Below are 13,073 nucleotides of genomic sequence, written 5' to 3'. Positions count from 1 at the left end.
TATAAACCAAAACTTTACTGAAAAGTTGATTTTACTTTTTACCCCATCAGGTTGGTTTTTAATTCAAGAGTTTCTAGCTTCTTTAAGTTGCTAAGGGATCTCAGGAAATCAAAAGAACTAAACTACAGTTGGAATGTTTAAAGAAGTACTAAAAATAGCTTACTGAGTTTTTAAAAGAAAATTCAAAAAAGATACTCTGTTGTCAGTTATGCTTAACTTATCAATATTTTTGTCTATAGTTTATCACATGCAATAGACTGATAGAGGAAATATGACTTCAACACATGGAAAATTTTTATTTAGCCAGACAAGACAGGTTTCTTAAAAACAACAGATGCCATTTCTATTAGGTTCATCTTCCACATAGTGTTCTTCAAAATTGAAACAAACGCTTTTTATCAGGTAACATGTGCAAAGGCAAACAAATGAAGTAGTCAAAGTGTAAAAAAAAGGTTAACTTCAATGTTTTTTTGGAAAATTTATTCCCCTAGATATTCAAGATGTTATTAAAAGACCTCCAAATCAAGAGAATGATCAATCTCAAAGGTTTCTTCGGCATCTAACTTTCTTTCTCCATGCCCTTCCTGGGAGTCCTCCAGAGAAGCCAGTGCCTCATTCGTATCACTTGCAAAAGTTTCTCGAGAAGCATCATCATATTCTTGAAGATTAAGACCTTTGATAGCCTGCTTCATCTTTTTCCCCAAGACTTGTATTCTCCTTTTCTTAGCAGCTTTTTTATTTTCATATTCCTTTTGGTTTTCAACATGGAAAATTTCCTTTAAAAAAGACACATGAAATTTATTATTTCTCTGGTAGCAAGAGATTTCTAACTAGAAAAATAAAGGGGGAAGTGCCATTGATTAAAATGTTAAAGACAACTAATTAAGAGTTAACTAATTAACTTAATTAATTAATTAAGAAGGAGAAAGGCCTCTCAAACATTATCAATCAACAAAAAGCAAAGTCTAAGGGCAACCTATAGGTTTGATTATTTAGAAATTCCAAAATATAAGTCACACAATACTGCCATTCTGAGACTTCTTTTCAATTACACTTTGAATGAAATTTGTGGCAATGATCTTGATGATATACTTATTATAGGGAAATATTTCATTGCTGTGAAAAATTATGAGACTATAGCTGTATAAATAAGGAAATAAGAGCCAAATGGTTTCATCAAGAAATTAGTTGTTCCATTGAGACAATTCATTGTAAAAAAAAAATCATTACCTAAAGTAATTACAAAAACATTAAAAACTAACAGAATGAATTCAAGGTGGTAATAAATGCTAAAAATTACAAGAAACAACAAAAACATCTATTAAAAACTTTTTAGTCATGTTATAAGTAATGGTAAGATGAATGAAGACAGGACAACTGAAAGCATCATTACTCTTATCTTTTTTCCCTTCCCCTCCCCTCCCCTTTTCAAAGAGACTATTTTTGGAACTAGAAAGATTATCTAGGAGTTGAAATCCATAGTAAATGAGGAAGTTAGAGAGCACCTAGCTGCCCTCAATTATTTTTAGTCACTAGGCCCAGAACTATCCTAGAGTACTGGAAGGACTCGATGAGTGAGAGCCACTGTGAGTGATCATTTGAAAAGACACGAAGAATGGAAGATATACTTTAAGATTTTAAGATGTGCAAAAATATGGAAGATGGAGTCTTCATAATTGGTGAATATGACTTAGACTCCCAACAAATTTTAAAAATGTATTATATTGGGGCGGCCAGGTAGCACAGTGAGTAAGAGCACCGGCTCCAGTGTTGAGATAGACTTGGAGATCAAATCCCGGGCTCAGACACTTAGCACCCACCCAGAAACACCTGGCCGTGTAACCTTGAGCAAGTTACTTAACCCCAATTGCTTAGGGGGCGGCCAGGTGGCTCAGCGAGTAAGAGCACCGGCTCCAGTGTTGGGACGACCTGGAGATCGAATCCTGGGCTCAGACACTCAGCACCACACCCAGAAATAACTGGCCGTGTAACCTTGAGCAAGTTACTTAACCCTGATTGCTAAAAAAAAAAAAAAAGTATTATATTTAAGGTATGGTATGAACATTTAAAAAGAGAAGAAACAGATAATCACTAAGAGCCAAATGGTTTCATCAAGAACAAGCTATGTCACACTTACCTATTTTCCTTTTTTGACAGGATTACTGGACAGGTAGATCAGGGAAGATGCTTAGACTTAACATGCCTAGATTTCATCAAAGTATTTAACAAAGTCTCTCATGATATCCTTGTGGACAAGATGGAGATATTTACTCAAGGTAATAAAATATTTTGGTGCATTTAGAACCAGGTGAATGATCAGATCCAAAGAGTAGTCATTAAAAATAGAAACTCGGAGTCAGGTTTTTAATGAAATAAACCAGAGACCATCCTTTTAAACACTTTTGTTAATGACTTGGATGGAGGCATAGACAGCATACTCCTCAAATCTGGAAATTATATGAAGGTGAAAAGAAATAACTAACATGACAGGACAACAAATTAAGGATTTGAAAAGATCTCACACTAAAATTACAGGCCAAATTTAAAAGCTAAAACTTAAAAGTAGTAAGTTCTGTGTGTGGGTTTTAAAAAAGGACAATGATGGCTGTGTGTCTCTAAGTAAGTCACCTAACATAGTGCTGCACTCAACTTCTTGAGATTATAAAATTGCAGAACAGCTGCATTAGTAGGAGTTTTCTCCTCCAGAGCCTTGCATCAATGCTGTCCAAAAAAAAGACTTTAAAGAAATAAACAGTATAAAATGGGGGAGGCACAACTAGACAACAGTTTGTATAAAAGATCAGCGGATTCAGTGGACTTCACGTTCAAAGGCAACAATGTGACATGACAGTTAAACAAAGCTAATGTTCCATTAAGGAAGACACAGTTTTTTACAATTAAGGAAGTAACAGTTCCACTGTATCCTAGCCTGGTCAGACTATATCTGGAATAGTATCTATAGTTCTGGATATCACATTTTAGGAAGAACATGAAGTATTCAGAGGAGAGTGATAAGGATGGTGTTGGGACCATGTTATGTAAAGACTGGCTTGGCTATAAGAAGTGGGGATGTTTAGTCTAGAAGAGATTAGGAGCTATGTGTAAAAAGACGCAAGGAGATAAATTTTGTTTCAAGCTAAGAAAAACTTCCATCTAGAGCTATCTGAAATGGGACTCCCTAAGGAACTAGTAGGTTCAGCGAAGGTCTTTCAAGCAAAGCCAACTTCAGGGAGATTACCGTTCAGCCAAAGAAAGGTTGGATTAGATGACCTCTGAGGTCTTTTCAATTTTTTTTTTTACTTTAACAAATGCTTTATTAACTTCTAGTTTACATCATTCATTTCCACAAGATTTTGAGTTGCAAATTTTCTCCCCATTTTTCCCCTACCCACCACCCCAAAGCAGCAGTCCCACTGGATATCCCCTCCTCCAATCTGTTCTCTCCCATATCTTCCCCCCATACCCCTGACTTTCCAGTAGGGCAAGATGGGTTTCTATGCTCCAGTGCCTGTATATCTTATTTCCCAGTTACCTGTAAAATAATATTAATAATAGTATATATATATTTTAAACATTTGATTTTAAAACTTTGAGTTCCAGATTCATTGCCTTCCTCCCTTGTCACCCACCCTTACTGGGAAGATAAGCAGTTCAGTATAGGTTGTACATGTGTAGCTAATGCAAAACATTTCCATGGTGGATATATTGTAAAAGACCGATTATATTTCCCTCCCTCCTATCCTACCTCCCACTTGTTCTATTCTCTACTTTGATCCTGTCCCTTTTCAAAAGTGGGTGCTTCCAACTTCTCTCCCCCACAGCCTGCCCTCCCTTCCATCATCCCCCCTTCTCATCCCCTTCCCCCCTACTCTCCTGAAGGGTGAGATACCCTATTTAGTGTGTATTTCATTCCCTCCTCAAGTCAAATTCAATGAGAATAAGGTTAACCCATTCCCTTTTACCTTCCTGTTCTTCCCCTCCCTTGTAACCATTTTCCCTTGCCTCTTCTATATGAGATAATTTACCTCATTCTGTCTCTCCCCATCTCCTCTCATCATATTCCTCTCTCACCTCTTAATTTCACCTTTTAAGTATCATCCCTTCCTATTAAATTGGTCCTGTACACACATATATATACACACTCACATATATATTCATACACCCATATACCCTCCTATATAGACATATATATGTATGTATATATCTATACACACACACACACACACACACACACATATATATATTTCTATTCCTTTCAACTATTCTCATACTGAGAAAAGTTTCATAAGTTACAATTATCGTTTTTCCATGTAGGAATGTAAATAATTCAACTCTGATAAGTTCCTTATGATTTCTTTTCCCTGTTTGGTCTTTACAATTTTGAAGTGCTGATAATGTGCCTGAAAATATGTAAGTTAAAAGGGGATGGGGTAGAAATCTGGAGGTCAGCATGGATTTGAGAGGGCTGAACTCTTAATTTTCAAATAGTCTCAATTCACTTCAAACATTCCAATTTACTAAACAAAGCCCACCTAAAATCTCAAGCCACCCACATAACCACTCAGATGGAGGGACAAAGATAAGGCCGGAAGAGAGTCTAAAGCTTTTTGGAATTCAAGGCTTCTTTTAAATTGCTAATTCACCACAGCAAAGCTTTATCTTATAGCCTGGTTCAAATTCCAATTTCTATCAACAGGGAGCACAAATTTTCCAATACCACAATCATTTAACAAAATTTTATTTTATGATTCGCTAGTATTCAGTAAAAATATGACTAGTAGAAATGGTTGGAAGAACTGAATTTTATGCATATGGTACAGTTTCATTTGTTCTGTATAATAGAGAAGTAGTATGATCCAAAGAATACACAGAGCCAGGATCTAAGCTCAAACACTGTCTTCATATATTTGCTATACGATAGTGGGCTCTGGACCTCTATTCTAAAATGGTGATAAAAACCTATTTTACAGAGGCTATTACAGATGAGGATAGACACGAAGAGGAAATCTTAAGGCATAACATAGATGCAAACTATTACCATTATTATAACAACTCTGTAACAAATATGATTTCCATTTCTCAGATGAGGTCTAACTAAACCGGCCAAAATGACAGAGTTAGGAAGTGTTAAAGCTAGGATTAGAATCCAGGTCTTTTGGTTCCAATGAAGGTTTTTTTCTACTATGCCATCCTGCCTGGTCTAAAAAAGCCATAAATTGTCCTTTCAACAAATATTTGCCTAATATGTGTACAGCACCACGTCCGCTTTGGAAGTATATGAAAAAAGGGATATGATTACCTAACATCAAGGATAAAATTGCAAAAACAAAACTAACTGAAGAAACAACAAAGAAACCATTCATTGCTAAACTACAAAGGTATAAGGCATGAATGAGGAACCTGTGGCCTCAAGGTCACAAGTGATCCTCTAAATCCTCAAGTGTGGCCTTCTGACTGAATCCAAACTTTCACAGAACAAATCTTTTTATTTTCGAGGGAATTTATTCTGTGAAGTTTAGATTCAGTCAAAGGGTCAGGCTGGAGGACCTAAAGGGTTACATGTGGCCTTGAGGCCACAGGTTCTCCACACCTGGCATTGTAAGGTAATTAAGGAGAGTTCAGCATAAGATAAAATACTGAAGAAGACTTTAGTAGGTAGGGTCAGATGGAAGCTATGCCTTAGAGGATTGCTAGGTTTTCCAGAGTGGAGAGGAAAAACTGGAATAGAGGCCGGAGAGAGCAGATATGAGGGAATAGTGGGAATTAAATTTGGATAGGAAAGGTAAAGCAAACAACGACTTGAAATTCACACAAAGGATTATAATTTTTACCTTAATTTGTCCCTCAGTGATGCTTGGTGTATTTTTCAGAAGATTCAGATAAACTCCACCTGGTGTTCTTCTTCTGCTACCATTCTACAAAAAGGAACATGAGAAGTATAATGTATTGTATTATATTGTATTTTAAGGCAGTTAGGTGATTCAGTCGATACAACAGGGGGCTTGAAGTCAGGAAGCACTGAGTTCAGATCTGATCTCAGATATTTTCTGGGGTGTGTGACCCTAGCCATTTATCCTCTTTTTTTCATAGCTGTAAAATGGGAATAACAAGATCACCTATCACACAGGGTTGTTGTGAAGATCAAATGAGATAATATTTGTTAAGTTCTTATCACAGTGCCTGTTACAGGTGAAATATGAATGCTTATTCCCTTCCCCTCTTGTTGACAGGATTCTCTACAGTTTAGTACTCAATTACTCCCTCATTATTTCTTTGCTGTTAATTTTGTTTCTCAATTTGAGTTAGTATTAAGCACCCACTTGGTGTCAGGAACAAGGCAAAGAGCTTGGGGATACAAAGCAAGGTAAAAGGCTGTTATAGGAACATAAATGTTTAAGACCTTCCCTGCCCCTAGGCCAAGTGCCCCTGGAGCCTGTGGTGGGAGGCTTGGTTTTCAGGACTGCCCACACCTTGGTGCTTGGTGATTGGGCAATGGGTCAAGAGGGTTGTTACATTCTCTGACCCAGAAGAAGGCTACATAATGACTTTGTTTTGGGGCTCACTTTGAAAAGTGTTGAATGATTTGGCCAGATGAGACTCTGGGCAACCCATTGAGAGCCCGCCCCCCCTTGAAAACCCAGATGTTGATGCTTCCCTCTCTGGTAACTGTGATTAGGTATGGATGTATGTAATGGTTGGACAATTTGGAAGCCTGTCTGCTGAAATGTTTCTGTCTTTTAACTTCTGCTTGTAACCTCTGTATATACTCTGAAGTTCAGGGTGCTGACCTTTTCCCCCTGAAATAGGTAAAAGATATATGTTTGATTGATTAAAGCAAGATTGTTAACCCATTTTGAGTTGCTTTCCTTTAGAGAAGCAGATCTAAGAACCTGTGTTGGCAGCTGCCCTGGGTTACTGGGATGCTTGCTGCTACATCCTTGCTCACAAAGAATTCAAAATCTAATGGGGGAGACAACAAACAAACAGCTATATATAAACCACACACACACAGATCTATAGTTCTATATCTAGATATCTATAGATGGACAAATATAGATATAAAGTTGGGGGAGTCTTAGAGAAAAGACACCAAGATTAAAGAAGCCGGGAAAAAGTTTCTTTCAGAAGATGACACTTTAGCTGAAACTTGAAGGAAGCCAGGGAAGCTAGGAGGCTAGTATCTTCTGGCACGCTCCTGATGTCTCCCTGAACACTCTTTCAGGCACTGCTTGTACTTTTATTCATACCCCATTGTTTACTGACTTTCATTACACTCTGCTTCCTTCCTCAGTGGGTTCAGTGCCTAGCTCAATCTTCCTCTCTTTCCCAACTCCTGCCCTGATACTGAAGTGGACAACCGAGAAACAGGACAGCAAAGCCAATTATAATTTGATAGGAGTGTTTATTAACCAGCTGGTGACTGCCTCCCCAGTAGGGAAGACAGCATCGAGTCTCCTGAAAGATGCATTTTTATAGTGTAATATGTTGCCAACAACAAAATGTGGTTCCAAGGTGTGTGTGTTCCAAGGGGGTGCCATTTTTAGTAAAGTCTTGGTTACCTAACAAGAACAGACTTGTAGAATTGGAAATTAAGGGGCGGCCAGGTAGCACAGCGAGTAAGAGCACCAGCCCCAGTGTCGGGATGACCTGGTGGGATGGAATCCAGGCTCAGATACTTAGCACCACACCCAGAAATAACCTTAAGCAAGTTACTTAACCCCAATTGCTTTAAAAAAAAATTTAAAATAAAAAAAAGAATTGGAAATTAAGCGGGTGCCCATCAATTGGGGAATGGCTGAACAAGTTGTGGTATATGCATATTATGAAATACTATTGTGCTATAAGAAACGAGGAACAGACGGTCTTCATATTTACCTGGAGAGGCTTAAACAAACTGATGCTGAGTGAGAAGAGTAGAACCAGGAGAAATTTGTACACAATTACAGACACAACGTATGTGTGATGACCAACTCTGATAGACTGGACTCTTCTCAGCAATGCAGTGATATAAGTCAATCCCAAAAGACTCCTGATGGAGAGAAATGTGTGCATCCAGAGAAAGAACTAGAAAGACTGAGTTTATATCCAGATGGAAGCAAAATACCTGATCTTTTTCCTTTTCTTGTTTGGTTTTATATCCTCTTTACCATTTTTCATTCCATCTGATACAATCCGTCTTTATAACCCGACTAATGTATAATGTGAAAGTATTTACAGATCCTATACTTGACTATATGCCGCCATGGGGGAGAGGGGGCCAAAATGTGAAACTCAAGGAATTGTGGAAATGAATCGTGTAAACTAAAAGGAAACAGACAAATTAACTAAAAAAAAAAAAAAAGAACAGACTTGTATCTGGGCTATGTTACTAGCAACACATATGAAAAGTTCCCTCACTATTATGGCCTATCAGGTGGTTTCCAGAGACCCTGGTAGGGGCCCCTTCTGGCAGGTTTAGGAGGCTTTGGTGTGTAATTTCTGGTGGGCACTTCACTAGTAAAAGGTTTCAATATATGTACTGTTACTTCATCAAATATCCTTACCTCCCTATTACTTAATATGTTCTTTTCCAATGACCTTTATTCCACCTCAGGAACATAAAAAGATGTTAAGACCATTGATTCGGAAATTCCCTTATCTGATCACAAAGTCTTGCCATTCCATCTGGCTCTTTGCCTTGCAACTCTAAACCCTGTTCTTTGTATGCAAAGCAACCTCCAATTCCTTAGCCTCCCCACCTTTCCTAGATCATCTATCCTCCACTAACTATACCCTGTCTCCTTCCCCATCTTGATCCTTGGTGAGTCAGGTCAATTCTACCTTCTTTTCTTGAGTTCCTTGCCCCTTTATCCTATTCGAAGATCTTGTCCTACCAAAGCCCAGCCTTGGATTACTCCCACCTTCCATTTCCTTTGTTCCTACTGTGCTGCTCAAAGAAGTAGAAGATAATGAAATACATAATCTCACCTGGATCATCCCTGGGACAAGGTAGTCCTTTCATATTCCTACACTAGCCACACTCATTTCTCTATTTTGAGCCCTTGGTCAACCAGTTCAACTCTGCACTGTCCTCTTGAGTACTATGTGTCTTGAGCTCCTTGAGTCTTCATCCTCAAAAAATCCTCATTTGATCCTTACCATTCACAGTATTATCCTATTTCTCTTCTGCCCTTTGTGGCTAAACTCCTTCAAAAGGTTGTCTAACAATAGCTGCCTCCAGTTTCCCTCTCACTCTCCTCTTAACCCCTTGTAATGCAGTTTCTGACCTCATCCTTCCACCAGAACTCTCTCCCTAAAGTTATCAGAGATCTCTTAAATGCCAAATCCAAGGCCTTTTCTCAATCCTCATTCTTCCTGACCTCTGACACTGCTGATTACCTTCTTCTCTTTGACACTTTCTAGGTTTTGGACACTACAGTCTTCTGTTTGCCTCCTCTCTGTATGACAGTCCTCTTCCTCTTCAGTCTCCCTTGTTAGATCATCATCCATATCATGCTCACTAACCAGGGCACTCTCTCAAGGCTCTGTCCTGGCTTTGTCCTTTCTGCTGCCTCTATAATATCTCACCTGGTGATCTCATCAGCTCCGACAGAGTTCTTTCTAACTTCCCTATTAAAAACTTCCAGTCTTCTTGGTCATTGTTTGGGCCCCAGATAGACTCAGGGTGAATGTAAATAGGGACAGTTTCTGTTTTGGCCAGAAACTCTGAGGGTCTTCCCCTCCCAGTTTGATTTTTTTTCCCTGGACCAGGTTAAAGAGATCATTCTTTGTCTCACTTTTTAACTTAGCCTTAATCACAGAATGGGGTGTTACCTCAGTTAAACTGAGACCTGTTAAAGATCTTAGATTTAAAAGGCCAAGATCTTCTACAGCATGTGAGACCATTACCAGTTGTTCTGAGGTTTATCTGGCCACTGGATCCAGATGGCTCTGGAGGAAAAAGTGAGGCTGGAGACTTTGCACAGTACAGTGCTGGACATTTAGCAGGATGAACCAAGGAAGGGCACACAAATTCAGTTCAGATATTCCCTCTAGAAAGTGTGCAGAGCCAGTCTTCAGGAAGTTGGAAGAATAAGCAAACAAAAAAAGATTTCTACTATAAAGAGCAATAATGGTGATAGGGATGCTTAAGATATAAACCCAAAAGAAGAAAATGACTCCAAATCATCTTACAAGCAAAACCCCAAAGAAAAATATGTCATGGGTACAAGTTAAATTAAAATTCCTAGAACAGATGAAGTGAAAGTTTGAAAAATTTTAAAAATGATTTTTCTAAATCAGATGAGTACATTAAAAGAAATCATTAAAACCCCCAAACTAAGTACTGATCCAGAAATCCAAGAAAAAAATCATACTGAGTCATTTTTTCAGCCCAGACTGGCTTAGGGAGATAAAAGTCTTAATGAAACTTGGGACAGAGTTCAGCCAGAAGTAGATCATTCTTGAAATAGAGATTGAAAGAAGACGTATACCTCTGGGCATCAAAACTTCCTACAGGGTGTGGGAAGAAGTACTGGCTGATAGCTTTTTCATTTAATATCTAGTTCTGGATCACTGATCTAGGGCAGGGTGAGGAGAGAATCCATGCCCAAAGGTGATGTTCTAGGGTAAGGAGTAGTTTCTGGTACTGAGTAATGTACTGAGTGAGAAACAAGTTCAGAAACATGCAGTTCCTATGTAACCCCAACACCAGGAACAGAGCAGAGTCTCAGTTCCAGCCTTCAGCCCAATTTGAAGCCTGCAGTGGAACAATCAGGACAGGTATCCCAGACCAAAAGAGAACTGAAGAGTTCTATTGCTTTCAATCTGAAGAGTTTCCCAACTGAGTCTTGCAGCTATCTACCAGAACTTCCAAACAGGGACTGCTCAATGGACTGTTGCTCAGACTCAGGTAGAGGTCATGCTCACAGACAGTGATCCAACTTGGTCTGGCTTACTCTAGTGGCAACCACAGTGGCATACCAAGGATGGCTGCTAGCACAGGTTCTTAGATCTGCTTTACTAGGAAAGATAGCTGTTTAAGGGGTTAATAATCTTTTTAAAATTACATTCACAAGGGCAGCTAGGTATCAAGGTGAATAGAGCACTCAGGAGGATCTAAGTTCAAATCCAGCCTCAGATACTTAACACAAAAGCTAACCGTGTGACCTTAGACAAGTCACTTAACCCCAATTGCCCTCCCAAAACCAAAAAAATAAAATAAAATTACATTCACTAGTTCAGGGAAAAAGTCAGCACCCTGAACTTCAGAGAAAATACAAAGAAAATACAAGCAGAGAAATAAAGACAAAAAAACAGGTCTCTGACTGCCTGAATCAACTATATACTTTACATACATCACTGGATCGAGAGAACCTTTACATCTGAGTAGTCAGGGAACTCTGAACATATGGCCACTCAGAATCTCGACCAGGGAATCACAGATTCTTCTTATAAGTGAGCTCCCAAAGTAAAATACCAACTCAGAGTATATACACACACTTCTCAGAAAGCCAGAAGGCATCTGAGGAGCCCTCTTAACTCAGTGCCTAATTAGAAATTAGCAAAAGGTGTGAAAGCCTTCCTACAAGCAAGCCTCCCTTAAGCAAGCTTCCCTTAATGGGCTCCATGTAAAGCCTATTAATGGGCTGGGAAGATCTGCTATCCCAGTAACATTACACTTGGCAAAATTTTCAGGTTGCCTGTCCTTAAAATTCTAGAATAACAGAATATTCAATATCCCAAGAACGCAGAAGCTTTTTTTTTTCGTCCAAGAGGACAAAAATTAAGTCTACATATTCCCACTAGAAACATGTAGAGCCCAGCTGCAACACAGCCCAAAGTAAAGAAGTAGGCTAGGAGAATAAGCCAAGAAAAAAAAAAGAATACCATCATAGCCAGGTCACAAGACCTGAATTCAAATATGCCTTCAGTCACTTACTAGCTATGGGACTCTAGGAAAGTCATTTAACCTGCCTGTCTCAGTTTCCTCAATCTTAAATGGAGATAACAGCAGAGGGTAATAGTGAAGATTAAATGAGATAATATTTGTAAAAGCCTTAGTGCAATGCTTGGCACAGAGTAGGCGGTTAATTAAACTTTCTTTCCTTCCTTTATAAAGGAGTATTATGGTGATAGGGATGCTCGACACACAAACCCCCCAAAAGAGAAGGAAACCTAAATATTTACAGGCAAAGCCTCAAAGAAAAATACAACTTGGGTACAAGTCCAACCAAAACTCTTGGAAGAGATAAAGGAATTTAAATAAACAAAAAGCTAAAAAATTATTAAAAAAACAAACAAGAGAACTAAAGGAAAGAACGGGGAAAAAATGACAGCTCTGAAGAAAAATTTGGAAGGTACAAAACCTTATCTAAGAAAAAACAAATAAACCAACCTTGAAAATTAGAATGGATCAAACAGAAGCCTATGGAACTGTAAGAAATGCTTAAAGAAAGTCAAAAGACTGAAAAAAAAAAAAAAGGAAATTCAAGGTATTTCATAGCAAAAACAAATGACCTGAAAAACAGATCGAGAGATTCTTTAAGAATCATTTTGCTGGGGCGGCCAGGTAGCACAGCGAGTAAGAGCACTGGCTCCAGTGTTGAGAAGACCTGGAGATGGAATCCCGGGCTCAGACACTCAGCACCACACACAGAAATAACTGGCCGTGTAACCTTGAGCAAGTTACTTAACCCCGATTGCTTAAAAATAAAAAAAAAGAATAATTTTGCTATCGAAGGGCTTGGAATAAGATATTCCACAGGGCAAAGGAGCTGGGATTGAAACCAAGAATCACCTACCCAGCAAAACTGAGTATCGTGTTTCAGGGGAAAATATGGTCATTCAGTGAAATGGAGGACTTTCAAGCATTCTTGATGAAATAACCAGAGTTGAAGAGAAAATTTGACATTCAGATACAAGAAGCAAGAGAAGGATGAGAAGGTAAACAGGGAAAAGAAATCATAAGGAATTCATCAAAGTTGAACTATTAAAATTCCTACATGGAAAAATGATAATTGTAACTGATGAAACTTTTCTCAGTATGAAAATAGTTGAAGGGAATAGAAATATATATATATATATATATATAT

The 13,073-nt window shown here is 38.4% G+C and overlaps 1 protein-coding gene across 1 annotated transcript in view; it reads right to left on the bottom strand.

Annotated features, from left to right (window-relative positions):
* Positions 1-272: 272 nt before the first annotated feature.
* PHAX (phosphorylated adaptor for RNA export) overlaps positions 273-13,073 on the bottom strand; it is a 502,400-nt gene continuing 489,599 nt past the window's right edge. The window contains exons 5-6 of the mRNA XM_069088168.1: positions 5,832-5,915; positions 273-776 (exon numbers count right to left, since the gene is read on the bottom strand). Coding sequence (XP_068944269.1) covers positions 507-776; positions 5,832-5,915 — 354 coding nt within the window. The 3' untranslated portion in view covers positions 273-506. The remainder of the gene's footprint in view (positions 777-5,831; positions 5,916-13,073) is intronic.

The sequence above is a fragment of the Petaurus breviceps genome, unplaced genomic scaffold (assembly GCF_028583685.1).
Source record: "Petaurus breviceps papuanus isolate PSGF00001 unplaced genomic scaffold, PetGlider_PUasm1.0 184, whole genome shotgun sequence".
NCBI lineage: Eukaryota > Metazoa > Chordata > Mammalia > Diprotodontia > Petauridae > Petaurus > Petaurus breviceps.
Note: the sequence above shows the minus strand (reverse complement) of the source record. Positions and strands in the feature narration are given on the sequence as shown.